This window comes from Stegastes partitus, unplaced genomic scaffold (genome assembly GCF_000690725.1).
Source record: "Stegastes partitus isolate 25-593 unplaced genomic scaffold, Stegastes_partitus-1.0.2 Scaffold2255, whole genome shotgun sequence".
Taxonomy (NCBI): domain Eukaryota; kingdom Metazoa; phylum Chordata; class Actinopteri; family Pomacentridae; genus Stegastes; species Stegastes partitus.
Genome location: NW_007579986.1, coordinates 1 through 13,334, shown reverse-complemented (window position 1 = coordinate 13,334; position 13,334 = coordinate 1). Strand labels below are relative to the sequence as shown.

Here is a 13,334-nt window from a genome sequence, read left to right as displayed (position 1 = left end):
AGAAAAAAAAATAAAAAATATCACCCCCCCTGCCGCGTCCAGCAGGCCAGGCCAGCGGCACACGACACACAGATTGTCATCCTCACGCTCGCTCTTTTCTTTTACTTTTATTTTTTTTATTTTTTTATTTTTATTTTGGCGAGCTGGCCGACTGCTCTGCGAGCACGCTGGACTCGCAGGTCCTGGTGTCCCTTTGTGCTTTACTTTGGAGACCATGGAAGCTTGTTGCCTTATTTTGTCACCTGTCACCCCATCAGCTTCATCTTCCAGACGCAAGGTTATTGCCAATACGCACAGCTTCCTCCGTGTGTGTATGTGTGTGTGCGTGCGTGCGTGTGTGTATATATATAAAAAGAGAGAGTAATATTTATGAATCTATTTTTTCCTATTTTGTGATGAGAGCTATTGATAAGAAACAAAAAAGAAAACAAAGTCCTTTTCTTTTTTTCCTCAGTGGGACACTGCCATATTATTTTGAAGGGAAGTGTTTATTTTCTTGAAAACTAGACTATGAATAATAATAATATAATAAATAAAAAAAAACCTGAAAAAATAGGAGAACAGTAAAGTGAACCAACGCGTTAACTTTGGTCAGGATGTGAACAGTGCGCATGTCAGTATTGTGATCTACCTCAGGCTTCAGGGTACCTCAGTCCAATCTTTCATTTCCCCTTTTTCCACATTTTGTATGCCTTGTTAACTGATCATTTTGAGCGTTTTTAATTTTCTTTTTTAATGAAAAAAAAAAGAGAAAAGATCTACAGTAATCTCTACACTCTTCAGGTCCAGCCGACTAGTGAAACTTTGTAAACCGTAGTCAACTTCTGTTGGACTGTGTTTGCCTGGACGCCATACAACCTCTTAATGATACACGTCAAAGGATTCTAAAGCCGATTTTTTTGCTAGAAAGGAATGAAGAGCAGGATCTAAGGGGTACATACCTGCCCGATGTGGTTCTGAATGTGGATGTTGTGTACTGATTTCACCATCAAAGAAAGACAGAAAGATACAAATCAGTTGATATAAACAGAAACTAACCAACTGTACCTCCTGTTTTTCCCGACTGTACCTCCAGGTTTTTTTGAGACTTTAGAAAAAAAACAAACAACAACAACAAAAAAAATATATATCACTCGTGGAAAAAAAAAAGAATTTTATAACAACCCAACCCAATCTTTACCAGCTCTATTTGATATCAGCTTACTCTGGGGTTGATTTGAAGAAAAATACAAAGCTGCAAAAATACACTGACAGGACTCTTGAACATGGTGTAAAACCCTAGTCTTCTGTGTAGAATGTAGAACAACTCTAGTCGTTGAAATGTCACTGTGTACGACAAAGATAACTGTATATCTGTAAACATGTACAATAGAGTCACACATAAATGCATCGTTTTTCTGTCTCTCTATAACACTTACCAGTCTGCACCTGCGTTGTGAGAGATGGTGGGAGAAGTTTAGAGCGTCACAGCTTCCCTCAAACTGACCTCTAAATGGTTTTCTCATCAATCTACCGATTTAGTTTTTTTTTTTTTTTTTTTGTGCTGTACATTTCAGAATTACCTCTCTGAATCCAAGGCTGACTTTAGTTACTAAAAAAAAAAAAAAAAATCAATGTAGGGCAAAGGAATTAAATAAATGAATGATATAGTGAAAGTTTAGCGTTTGTCTTTGGAGTTCTTTTAACTGTCGAGAGCTGAGTTTTACTTTTTCGGAAGGGCAGACTTTTGTCATCAGATGAGGTGGATCTTTTTTTTTTTTGTCCCAGTGAACACAGACTAGCAGTGCTAAAATAATTAAAAAAAAAACAACAACAAGGTCTATCAAACTCACACAATGCCTGAGGCGCTTTCAGCACGCCTCTTCACAGCCGGTACAGTACCTCATACTGATAATAGCTCAACAGACCTGATTCAATTACCCTGACCTTACCCATACAAATGCAGTACGGTGCTTCTAATCGAGCGCATGACTCCTGTGGTGGTCCTGCTTCACTTTAGTAGGTCACGTCTCGGAGAAAACGGCTTATCACAGTAGCACTGGAAATCGTAGTTTGTCACTTAACGGTTTGTCTGACTGTCAGGAGTAGTTTTTTTTTTTTTTTTTTTGAAGTTGAGGCTCTTTTCTTGCATTGCAGAGGACTCTACAGACCTCTGCCTCTCTTGTGTTTTTGGCTCTTTATAAGCGCAGGTTTCCCTCCAGCCGGGTCGGTTTTCACTGTGGTGCTGTGACAAGAGCATCCTGCTCGTTGAGACATCTGAGCGCCGACCGCAGTCTGAGGCGAAACCTGCAGAGATGATAGTAACCTTTTCTTTTACTTCCGAGGATTGGTGTTTCTAGGTTTTGTGGGGTGTTGCTAGGCATTAATTTTCAGTACCAGAAAAACCACAATTACACACATCACTGAGGGTGTACAGTGTTGTTAGTCATATCACACAGTGGTTGAATAGCTTAGGCTTTTATTTTGTTTTCTGTTGATCGGGTTTTCTCGTCATTTACACTGATTAAATAATGTAGTCTGGAGCATAGCTGGGATTCTTTAATATTCATTCCTGTTAGATCACTACCAATAATACTAGCTGTTAAATTGTGGTTGAAAATATCCTAGCTAGGATTTTTGAACAGATTTGGGAGTTGGAATGGAGAAAAAAAACGCAAAGTAGTTATGCCAGTTTGACAAAGTGGAAAGGGTGGACAGAGTAGCCAGGTCTGAAGATAAAAAGCTGATTAAACTTGTTCTGCCTTTGAGACTGAACAAACCAGAAGGTATTCAACACCATCCAGCAAACACGGATACGGTGATGAAGGATTTAGTTTGGTCAGGTGTATGCAGAACCACAGCAGTGTTTTTTGTCCTATCTTGTTGTTTAATGAGAAAATGCAAAGCATTGCATGAGACTGATGCAGGCGATCCAGTATGTACTACACTTCATATAGCACTAGACTTTTGAATAGTGGTTTTACATGGATCCATTTCTTAACTGCATTTCACCATTTGGGAGATTCCTTTTGTTTCCTCAGTAGGTCACAACCCTCAAGTCCTACAATTCCCACAGGCCAAAAGGTCCCAAACACCTCAAGGTAATTGGTGACTGTGTGCTGGACTGACATACGATCCATTTTTTTAAACACATCTCATGGATCCATGCCTTTCTGGTAACAGTCATGCTGTTGTTTTGAGTTGTGAGTGAACTGTATTGCTGAGCAACCTGGATCTGAGCAATAAAGATTATTTGAAAAAAAAAAAAAAAGAGCTTTTTCATGTGTTTTATTATTTCAAAGTTTTTACACCTCTGACAAAAACAAAGGCGCTGCATCATTTACATGACATACGTACAAATGTCAGCAAAAACAGCGAGTTACGGTCATAAAGGAGGAATGAAGCCACACTACTACAGATTACAGCAGCTGATTGATAAGATCGAGTCTGGTGAAGCCTCATATGACACACGTGATCGTGTCTGACTGCTCTACACATCCCTTGTGCGCGCTGGCATTCCTGCTTTACGACCGTTTTTCTACGCTGTTCCTGCTCCAGCTTGTGACCTTGCACAAGATTATCGTCTGATTAATGTGAATGGCGTTACATTTAAAAGAACTGGCCTCTCCGATGAAACCCAAACAAACAAAGAGTTCTGAAATAACACTTTATGCAGTGTAAACACTTGATGATGGGGGATACTGTCGGATAAAACATGGGCCATAAAAACAGGCAACAAAAAAGAAATCTGCAGCGATATTAAAGCTTCACACTGCCTGAAATAACTGAACACATTCACGGAATATCCAGACAAGATAAAAGTCTTGTTCCTCGAAATGACACTTGAAGATAGAATTGATTTTCCAGAGGCCAGATCTGGTCTCTACATTACACTGAATTAAAAAAAAAAAAAGAAGTTTCAGGTCAAAACTGAATAACAGTAAATACTGCTGTCCGTTTTAAAATTCAGCCTAAAATTGCGAAATGTGATTGTTGAACCAAAGTTCAAAAGCGCTGCTGCAAATATAATCAGTCCTTCAGTTACAAATAAAATTATTTATACAAAATCAAAACAATCATCTGAACCATCAGGACTCTACAAGCACGGCTGTACCTTTTACGTTTACAGGAATTTTCCCACATGTTGGAGGTAGACGTTTGAGTCAGAGAAATGCTTGACAGGCACTTTGAACAATGGCTGTTAACACAGAATCAGTTTCCCTCAAGTACAACATGAGCGCCATGTTCCCTAAAATCCTCCCTTCTCTCCGTATGATTACTGTACATTCATATTTACATACGCTGTGTATGCTGTGCTCACATGTAGTGGCGCAGAAACATGTGGTTGCACTAAATACCTTTTTTCAAATCCAGCTGTGTCAGTTAGAATATTCCTAAAAGGGGGAATCTCTTCACATCTCCAGGTGACTCTGGAAAAGAAAAACACTCCAGGCAGAAGAAACCTTTTCTGGAAAGTCACCCACAGTGGGCTAAAGGCATCCGGATGCCCATCAACAACCTCCCAGAACAAATCACTGGACTTTCTTATCCGCGATGAGTCCGTTCTGTGGCCGAGCATCCAGTTTGAGACGCTTTTGACTGAAGTGGCGGATGAGGGCGCCGGGCAGCAGCGCCATGCAGGCGATGGCCAGCAGCTGCAGGAGTCGCTCCCACGAGAACAAGTCATCCAGTGACGACACCTCAGACAGCATGACGCCTGTCTGGACACAGATGAAGTTGTACGGCAGGAGGCCTAAGAAAGCAGACGGTGGATCAAAACATGAATCATAGACATCCATCCATTTTCTATACACCGCTTGATCCTCACTAGGGTCACGGGGTGCTGTTTCAAGACCCTCAGCCTTCAGTTTTTCTCTGCATTTATAAGAGATAACTGAGCACGACCCGTAAAGTTCAAGAAAATAGAAAGAAAACAGAAAGGCAGCTGAATGAGTGTTTATTGTTACACAACAGTCGCACTCCCTCTCTGTCTGCTTTAGTCTTAGCTAGCTTCGAAAACTCATCATATTCCTTTACGTGACTAACCTTCAAATGTCTGATGAGTTTGTGGTGTTGAAATGTTTTGCTTGCTTTCCGACACGAGGGATTTCCTCGGAACGTACCTTGCAAATTGCATATTTATCAGTTTCAAACACCTGGTAGACGAGCCAGACTGGTGAAGCCGGTGAAGCTATTTTAGCTGCGTGCAGAGAAACTGTCTCGCTGATTGAATTTTATAAAGATCAAACAAACTATTTCCAATGAATATTGTCCAATAACAATCAGTGGAAGATGGATCTTTAGATATAGCACCTTGTAGGAGATACATATAAAATGTTCAGGGGAACAGTAACACAGTCATTGTAGTCGACTTTTCTGTATTTATTGGATTCATTTAAAGGTGAAGTAGATTTTTATTCAGTGCCATTATTTTGCGTAGTCAACAGGACAGACAACATGCAGTGTTGTTCTGATTTTCCTTCCTGAGCACATAAGGTGCAATTTGAGGAATGTAGAGAGTCCAGAGGTACACAATTCACTCACAAGTCACTAATTAAACAATCTGTGTGTGTGCTTACCGATGAAGACTGAGCAGAAGAAGAAGGTGATGGGGATGTTGGCGATGGGGGCGGACATATTCAGAAACCAGTTGGGAGTCATGGGAAAGAATCTCAGGAAGAGCAGAAAGAAGAACAAACAGTCCTGGTTCTCCTCCACCTATAAGAGAAACACATGAAGCGTGAGGAGGCAGACATACATAGATGTTAGCTTTTTGTGACTTTTCTTGTTTTTCACATTATAAAAACATCCAGTGATGAGCTGTGTAGCTTCTCAACAAGCAAGAACAGAACAAGAATCATCCTTTGAACATTTTACAGCTGGTAAAGAATGATGCTCTGAAATTGCATTTTGGTGAATAACACTTCAAAACCATATCTGTTGCGACCTTCAGGATAATCTTGCATATTTGTGGAGCGCCTGCAAGAAAATAAAGACGCGGCTGTTTTCAACACATTCAAATACATGTGACATTCAACTATGCTCTTGTACATTCTCATAGCTGAAAAAGAACAAGCTTCTCGTTCATTTCTTGGATGCTATAGCGACAAGTCCAACTCATATGACGGGTTGCCTGATAATGAGCGACAGTGAAGACTCGTGGCTTTCTGGAAGACTTTTTAACAAAACAGTCTGAGCTTTCTAAAAAAAAAAAATAGACGCAGCATTTTTTTCTCAGGGTAGCCACACCACGCTGTCCTCATTAGGAACAGTTAGAAAAAGTGCAATATGGACACTCAGAAAAGTATGTCTCTGCAGAAACAGGTGAATGTTGGCAGGTAAATTAGAGTTCTGCTAGTTTCCATGTTTCAGATATTTGGTTTTCTGTTTGTTTCCATGGTGGCACAGACGTACCTTTCTCTGTAGCGTGGAGACTTTATCAGGGAAGAGGTTCACGATGTAATGTTTTCCAAAGGCTTGGGACAGGAGGTAGCACATGGTAGAGCCCACAGTCGTGAGCACACAGGCAAGCAGCAGTCCTTGATATGGTCCAAATATAGCTCCGGCAAGAATGTTCTGCACAATGACAAGAGGAGACCAAAGGCCTGCGTTACCAGACATCATCACTATGTGTGTTAAGATCAGCTCTGACACACAGATCTACGGTTCCTCTACGCGTGGAAGGAGAGAAATGCTTTGTGATCTAACGGCATCGCAAATGAGGAAGAGAAATAGTGAGCAGTCAAGAGTTCAGCAAGGCTGACACATGAAGGCGAGACGTCCCACTGTCATTTGCATTGTCGGAATATTTTTACTCTCTGCGGCGCGTCTTTAAAGAGACACCAGCCACATGCAGGTTGAGGGCCTTTTTAGTCGCCCTTGATCTTGAACGCGAGGCAAATTGTCATATTTTTCTCAAACATATTTAAATATGCAAAAATGCTGTGAGTCATTCTTTTCCAGAGATATCAAGTAAATTACTTCAGTCGTGTTTTTAGACATCCGACATAAGAGACGGCCGCCTCGCTGTCATTCAGCGTGATTACAGAGAGCATTTTTGCTATTTTTTGCCTCTTACCAGGAACGAGGATCCAGGAATAGCGAAGGACTGCTTGTAGAGATATGCACTACAAAAGAGAAGGAGGACATATCCAGTGTGCTCTGTCTTGTAAAACTGCAAGAGCTCAGCCAGTTCCCGCAGCTCCTCCAAGTCTGAAGGGAACTTCAAGCTGTGAGAACATTCAGACCCAAGTTAGTCTCATCATCCACACAAAAGACATTACTGTGATTGAAATATTGAAACAATTAAGTTGACAATACAAACAATACAAAATCATTTATAAAATAGTGAGCATTTTGAGCTGGTAAATTAAAGCTTGGTGATATTTGGGGTTTAGACGTCCCTAGCTGGTTCTCTGGATTGGTAACTGGGACAATTCGGGCATATTTTTAGGGATCAGTATGAGCTGGAATAAATCTGATCAAGTGCAGATGCTTGGTTTGTTTGTTTTATTCTGTTGTTGTCAAGCGTATATTGTGTTTTGTCCAGTGTTGCCAAGCTGCTCTCCTTTCTGACTGCCACCTTTAGTGGTTGATGTAAAACAGACTTGAATTAGTGACGCACTTTTATGAGGTTTGCTTTAAATTTAAATTAGCTAAACAGATTACACACATCACCCCAGGATTCCTATTAAACACCATGTTAAACTGACCCCTTTAATACCTCACAGAATGTAAGTTAACGCTTGAGGACACAGAACTAATTTTCTTTTCAGTACTTATCTGCTGTTTATAACAATAGTTTAATTTAATTTATTCATTTAATTAATGCAACTTGGATCCAAAGCAGCACAGAAATGGGGGGATGTACTGATTGATGAAAAGTGATTGATCCATTTAGGTTTATCCTAAATCAATCAAAACACAAAACACGTGGTTTGTCCATACTGACCTGATGATCTTCACAGAAAGTCCACAAACAGAACTGATCAGCTGCCTGCAGCTCAATCAGCTGTCACAACCAGAGCACTTTTATTCTAGAGATGCCTTCACTGACATACTGAAACACTTCAGAAACATTACTGTCCACATCAGGCAGGAGTCAAGGTTCAAGGCTGTTCAGTTAATCCCAAGGCTGTTTGGAAATATGACTTTTCAAGACCCTTTAGATTTTTCAAGCTGGTTTCTGCTTATAGTGTGTGTTTATTGAATGCTAACATTAGCTTCTAGTGACACAATGGCGTACAATTTGAATATCTTAAATAGAAACGTTGACATGAAACTCTCCTGGCTAACAGCTAACGGCTAGTCACCTGCTGGGTTCCTCTGAAGTGTCAGTCTGCTCGGACTCCGTCTTCTCCACATGTTCAGTGTCGACACCCCGAGGAGGACGTCTCCGCGGTCCGGCGGGGAGGTACAGGGACAGGGAGTACAGATACAAGCTGGCCGCGGCGACGACGACGAGTAGTCCGACGAGGGAGCGCATATTCCTCCTTTTGTTTAGCCAGAACGAGGCTTCACCTCCTCCGGCTTGTTGTCAGTGAGAGCAGCGGCGAGAAGCAGCAGCGACCAACCGCCGCAGTGACGACACATCCCCGTATCAACAAACCCGCGTCGAATATTATTTTAATATATTTAGTCATTTTTTTACACATGAATGTCTGATAATCACACCTTACCTGATTATATTAAATTTAACTAGAAATTTATAAAAAAGAAAATAAATATAAATTAAGGGTTATATTGACCTCCAATCCACTAGAGGGCGGTAAGGCTCCGAGTGTCGCCATTTTGAAAACAGCACTGAGGAGCCAAGAAGACGAAGAAGATAATTTCTCCATAGAGCAAATCCTAGTTCAGCTGTGACATGTAGGGGAGGGAAAGTGTGATAAAGGTGATAAAGTCCTGCCCGTCCAGGCGATTCAAAGTTCAGTGTATCCACAGAGAAGAAGTGCGACAGGTTGCAGTCTTCGTTCAACACCATCATGGCTCAATACACTCGTGTTGCGGGGTCTGTCGGCTTGATAACGCTACAAAACCCGCCTGTTAACGCACTCAGGTGAGCAAAAATCAAAACCAAGGCTGCAGAACTTTTTTTGTACATGTTAATATCCTTCAAAACATTTTTTTCCCTATAAATTATGATTTGCATAATGCTGCTCTTTAGTGGAAGCTTTAGCTGTAGCTGCACTAGCTAACGCAAAGTTGCACAAGAAGAAGTAAACAAGTGAAAAAAGTTTAGTGCGCACTTACTTGTCTTTGTGCAGACAAGGCCAAGTGTTTTGCCATAGGGTGGTGCTAAAGGAAAGGATTTTGCTGCTATTAAATACATTATAAAGTGTAATTTTGAGGTATTTGTACTCCATTATATTATACTTCTTAGCTTACATTTTTTGGAAAGTTACTGCAGTGGGCTGACAGCTGTAGTAACCGCTTTGCAAATTAATTTATAACATCCTAAATCTGTGATGACCTTTAAAATGCGATGTTACTGGTTAACAGTTTATGTAACAGTTGGTTGCATTAAAATTAGCTGCTTCTTGCATTGCAATAATTATAAACTTTTCAATATTATGACACAGACAGCAGCCATTCTCCTACATTATTAGATTTTCATTGCTTTTAAGTACATTTTGCTGACAATACATTTGAATTTTTACTAATATTTTCAATGCAAAGCTCCACTCATCGTGCTGTACTTCTCTGTTAAGAATTTTTTTTTTTTTCCACCGTTGACCTGAATTCAACTTGTCCACTCGACATAGACATACTGATTACAGAACTGCAAATAAATAATTTACTAATGGCTGTTTGGCAGTGAGCAATGTTTTCTTTTACAGCAACACTCTATGCACACTCAGACTACCCAATACATACAACAACAGCTGGATCTGCTGCTCACTGGCAGCTCCACCAGAGCACATAGGCTCAGTGGTGATTGTGAAGAAGGAGCCTTTTTCCCAACATTTATCCCGTTTGCACTCTATTTAGGCCAGCATTGCCCTATTTTCAGAAGCGTCTTCCATATATAATGTATGTTATATTCTTAATTATGCATATCTTTTGAATTTAACTTTTTATCATGTTGCACTTTTACATGGCTGTTCATTTAAAATGAGTTTATCAGAAATGATTTGTGACATTTGAGAGTGAAACTATAGAAAACAAGCAGATGGCAGTTATTAAGTTGTATATTTAGGCTGCAGCAAAATAATGAAGTAAAATTGAGTGTACTTCAGATTCGTATCATGTTAATAGTCCATCCACCCATCCATTATCTATACACCGCTTAATCCTCACTAGGGTCCTGGGGGGCTGGAGTCTATCCCAGCTGACTCAGGGTGAAGGCAGGGGACACCCTGGACAGGTCACCAGTCTATCACAGGGCTACACTTAGAGACAGACAACCAAGCACACTCACATTCACACCTACGGACAATTTAGAATCACCAATTAACCTCAACATGTTTTTGGACTGTGTCGGAGGAAGCTGGAGAACCTGGAGAGAACCCACACTGCACAGGGAGAACATGCAAACTCCACACAGAAAGGTTCCGGTGCCCCCACCGGGACGCGAACCGGCAACCTTCTTGCTGTGAGGCAACAGTGCTAACCAACTGCGCCACCCTGCAGCCCATGTTAATAGTCATATCGCTAAATATCAGTTATGAATTTTGGAAGGAGGGCTGTAGTGGAAAGGTTGAATTGTCCCATTTGAAGTCAGACTTAACAATTTGGAGGAAATGTGCAGTTGCTATTTTTCTGACAGATATCGCTTGTTGATATTTTTTGCATCAGACGGGTTGCGTGACGTTTATCCAAAACTGCAGCCTTTGCTATTTGCACTGATTAAAACTAAAATTTCATTTCCAAATTGATTTATTGTTCGACTCTGGTTTAAACAGTAACAAAACAGCAAGTAAAAAAGTCCATTTGTTCTGCAGTGCGATGGTGAGGCAAGGCATCGTTGACACGATGGAGAGAGCCCTCAGTGCTCCAGAAGTGAAGTCTTTAGTCATCTGTGGCCAGAAGGAAACATTCTGTGGAGGTATGGACCCTTTTCTTTTTATTTCTTGTAACATTCTAAATTAAAAGAACAAAGAAACTATTTAAGGCCTTTTCTTTTATGTGTATCCACATTACAGTTAATGTAGTGGTGATTTGTGAGATGCATTTATTGCAGGAAGCAAAACAAATATAATTGCTGCAGTCACAACATTCAGAGGGAAAAATCTAACAACAAAATCAAAAGTAAATGATTACACGGTTTGACTTGTTAAATAACAAGTGCACTTGTTATTTTTTAATTGCACTTGTTAAAAAACAAGTGCAGTAAACACAGTTAATTATTAATAAGTGTGTACTACAGAAGAATATTTTAATGGGAGTCCACAGTAGGGCTGCAGCTGACAAATGTTTTCAACACTGATTAACTTGATAATCATTTTCTCAATAAATTGATTAGTTTTGGTCAATGAAACTTCTGTTTCTGAATCTGTTTTTTGATTGATCAAAATAGTCAGCAATCAGATTAGATTTTAAAACAATTCAAAGATCACACACAGGAACAAACCTTTTTGTAGGACCATGTGCCCTTCATGTCACCTTTGTCTTTCTCTTTGAGCTTCTTGATCATTTTGCCAATTTGATTTTTTGTAACAGGAGCAGACATCAGGGAGTTTGGGACAAAGATGTCTGGTCCTCCGCTGATACCGCTGATCCACGCCATCGAGGCTTCAACCAAGCCGGTGGTAGCAGCCATAGAGGGGGTCGCTTTAGGTGGAGGCCTTGAGTTGGCGCTTGGCTGTCATTATCGCATCTCACATTCTAAAGTTGGTTCATGTTTTAGAGCTCTTTGTCACTTTAAATCTGTCTGTCAGCAGTGTGACAGTTTCATCTTACATCTTACAGAATGACTATTCACTGAATCTTTTCACAAATCTTTCCTGAACAGTGTTTTCTAAGTGATTTGAAATAGAGCAAGTTCACCAGTTAGTCAGTTAGTCCAGAAGAGGAAAAAGAAAATTCATTAGTATCTGTTTTTTTTTTCCTCCAAAACAACCTTTTTCTGGAGGGATACATTCGTTGACTGTATATTCACTCATCTAATCCATGTAATAAACCATGTAGCATTTCCATTAGACAGAGGAAGCTGTATCTGTGAATGTCATTGTGGCAAACCCACACAGTTCAGCATCTTCTGTACGTCCAATTTTGTGCCTTTATGTGCTTCCAGGCCAAACTGGGGCTTCCAGAGGTGACTCTGGGTCTACTGCCAGCTGCAGCGGGATCTCAGCGACTGCCAAGGCTCATTGGGGTCCCAGCTGCCTTAGACCTCATCACCACAGGTACCAACCATAGGTTCACTCTGTCTGACTGTTACAGTGTTAATACAAGTTTTAAAGGCCTAAGCACATATGAAGAAGACACAAAACACCTTAGTCTGTTTCTCACAGTTTGTTTGTCTTTGAAATCTGATTGCATTTTAGTACAGAACATACGGATGTCCCTGCATGTCATAGTTTTAAAAATGAATTATTAACATTGCTTTGACAATGCACTGTACAGGTTGTTAAAGGATGAAAACAATCCTAGTTTGTGTGCTTAAAACTTTTTTCATTTTGCAGAGTTCTCAAAAAAGGCATTACATATCATTGAAGCTAAAAATTAATTTTGACTTTTTACTTTTGTACTTAAGTAAATTTCTGAACCTGTACTTTTTTACTTTTACTTGAGTGAAGGAGTTGAATCAGTACTTCTACTTTTACCAGAGTCTATTTTTAAGTATCTCTACTTAAGTAAAGAATGTGAGTACTTTTGCCATCTCTGGTTAATTGCACAGAATTCCCAGACACAAGAATGGAGCTGCTGTTTGCTGCTATCACCAGCAGGGGGGAGCATGTGCTAAGTTTTACCATGAATACTTCCAAAGATGCCTCTTTGGTGATTGACTACTATATCAGATTATCAGAGATATTCTGAACCAATATTTATTTAGACAAATTGTGATTCATCATACTTTTCCTTTTAAAGAATGTTTTATTATCTTTATTCTTTTTTTTATTTTGTGGTATTTTGCCTTTTATCTGATGAAGGCCACAATCAGTGTATATTGTGGCTACGTGAAAGAACTCTTAATGACAGCGCCACCTGAACTGATATTATTCATATTCTAGTAATTTCAATGCCGTATGTCATTCATATAAAGCCTGAATGACTTTCATATCTCTCGCAGGCCGCCACGTGACTGCTGCTGAGGCACTGCAACTTGGAATCGTGGATCAGGTTACTGATCACAGCACTGTGGATGCAGCTGTGAAGTTTGCCTTGAGTGTTGCAGGTGAGAGACACACACA

At 40.1% G+C, this 13,334-nt stretch overlaps 2 protein-coding genes across 2 annotated transcripts; one reads left to right on the top strand and one right to left on the bottom strand.

Annotated features, from left to right (window-relative positions):
* Positions 1–1,542: 1,542 nt before the first annotated feature.
* Positions 1,543–8,505, bottom strand: tmem41aa (transmembrane protein 41aa). Its single transcript, XM_008304566.1, has 5 exons — positions 8,292–8,505; positions 7,058–7,208; positions 6,394–6,555; positions 5,559–5,697; positions 1,543–4,732 (listed from the first exon to the last, which is right to left on the bottom strand). Exons 1-5 carry the CDS (start codon positions 8,462–8,464, stop codon positions 4,512–4,514), a joined length of 846 nt encoding a protein of 281 aa, XP_008302788.1. The 5' UTR covers positions 8,465–8,505; the 3' UTR covers positions 1,543–4,511.
* Positions 8,506–8,853: 348 nt separating this feature from the next.
* LOC103374482 (peroxisomal bifunctional enzyme-like) lies at positions 8,854–13,318 on the top strand (the record flags this gene model as incomplete). The annotated part of the gene is made up of 5 exons (XM_008304569.1): positions 8,854–9,037; positions 10,923–11,026; positions 11,641–11,810; positions 12,215–12,326; positions 13,214–13,318. Coding segments are annotated over exons 1-5 (565 nt in total), but the record flags the coding sequence as incomplete, so codon positions are not given.
* Positions 13,319–13,334: the final 16 nt, after the last annotated feature.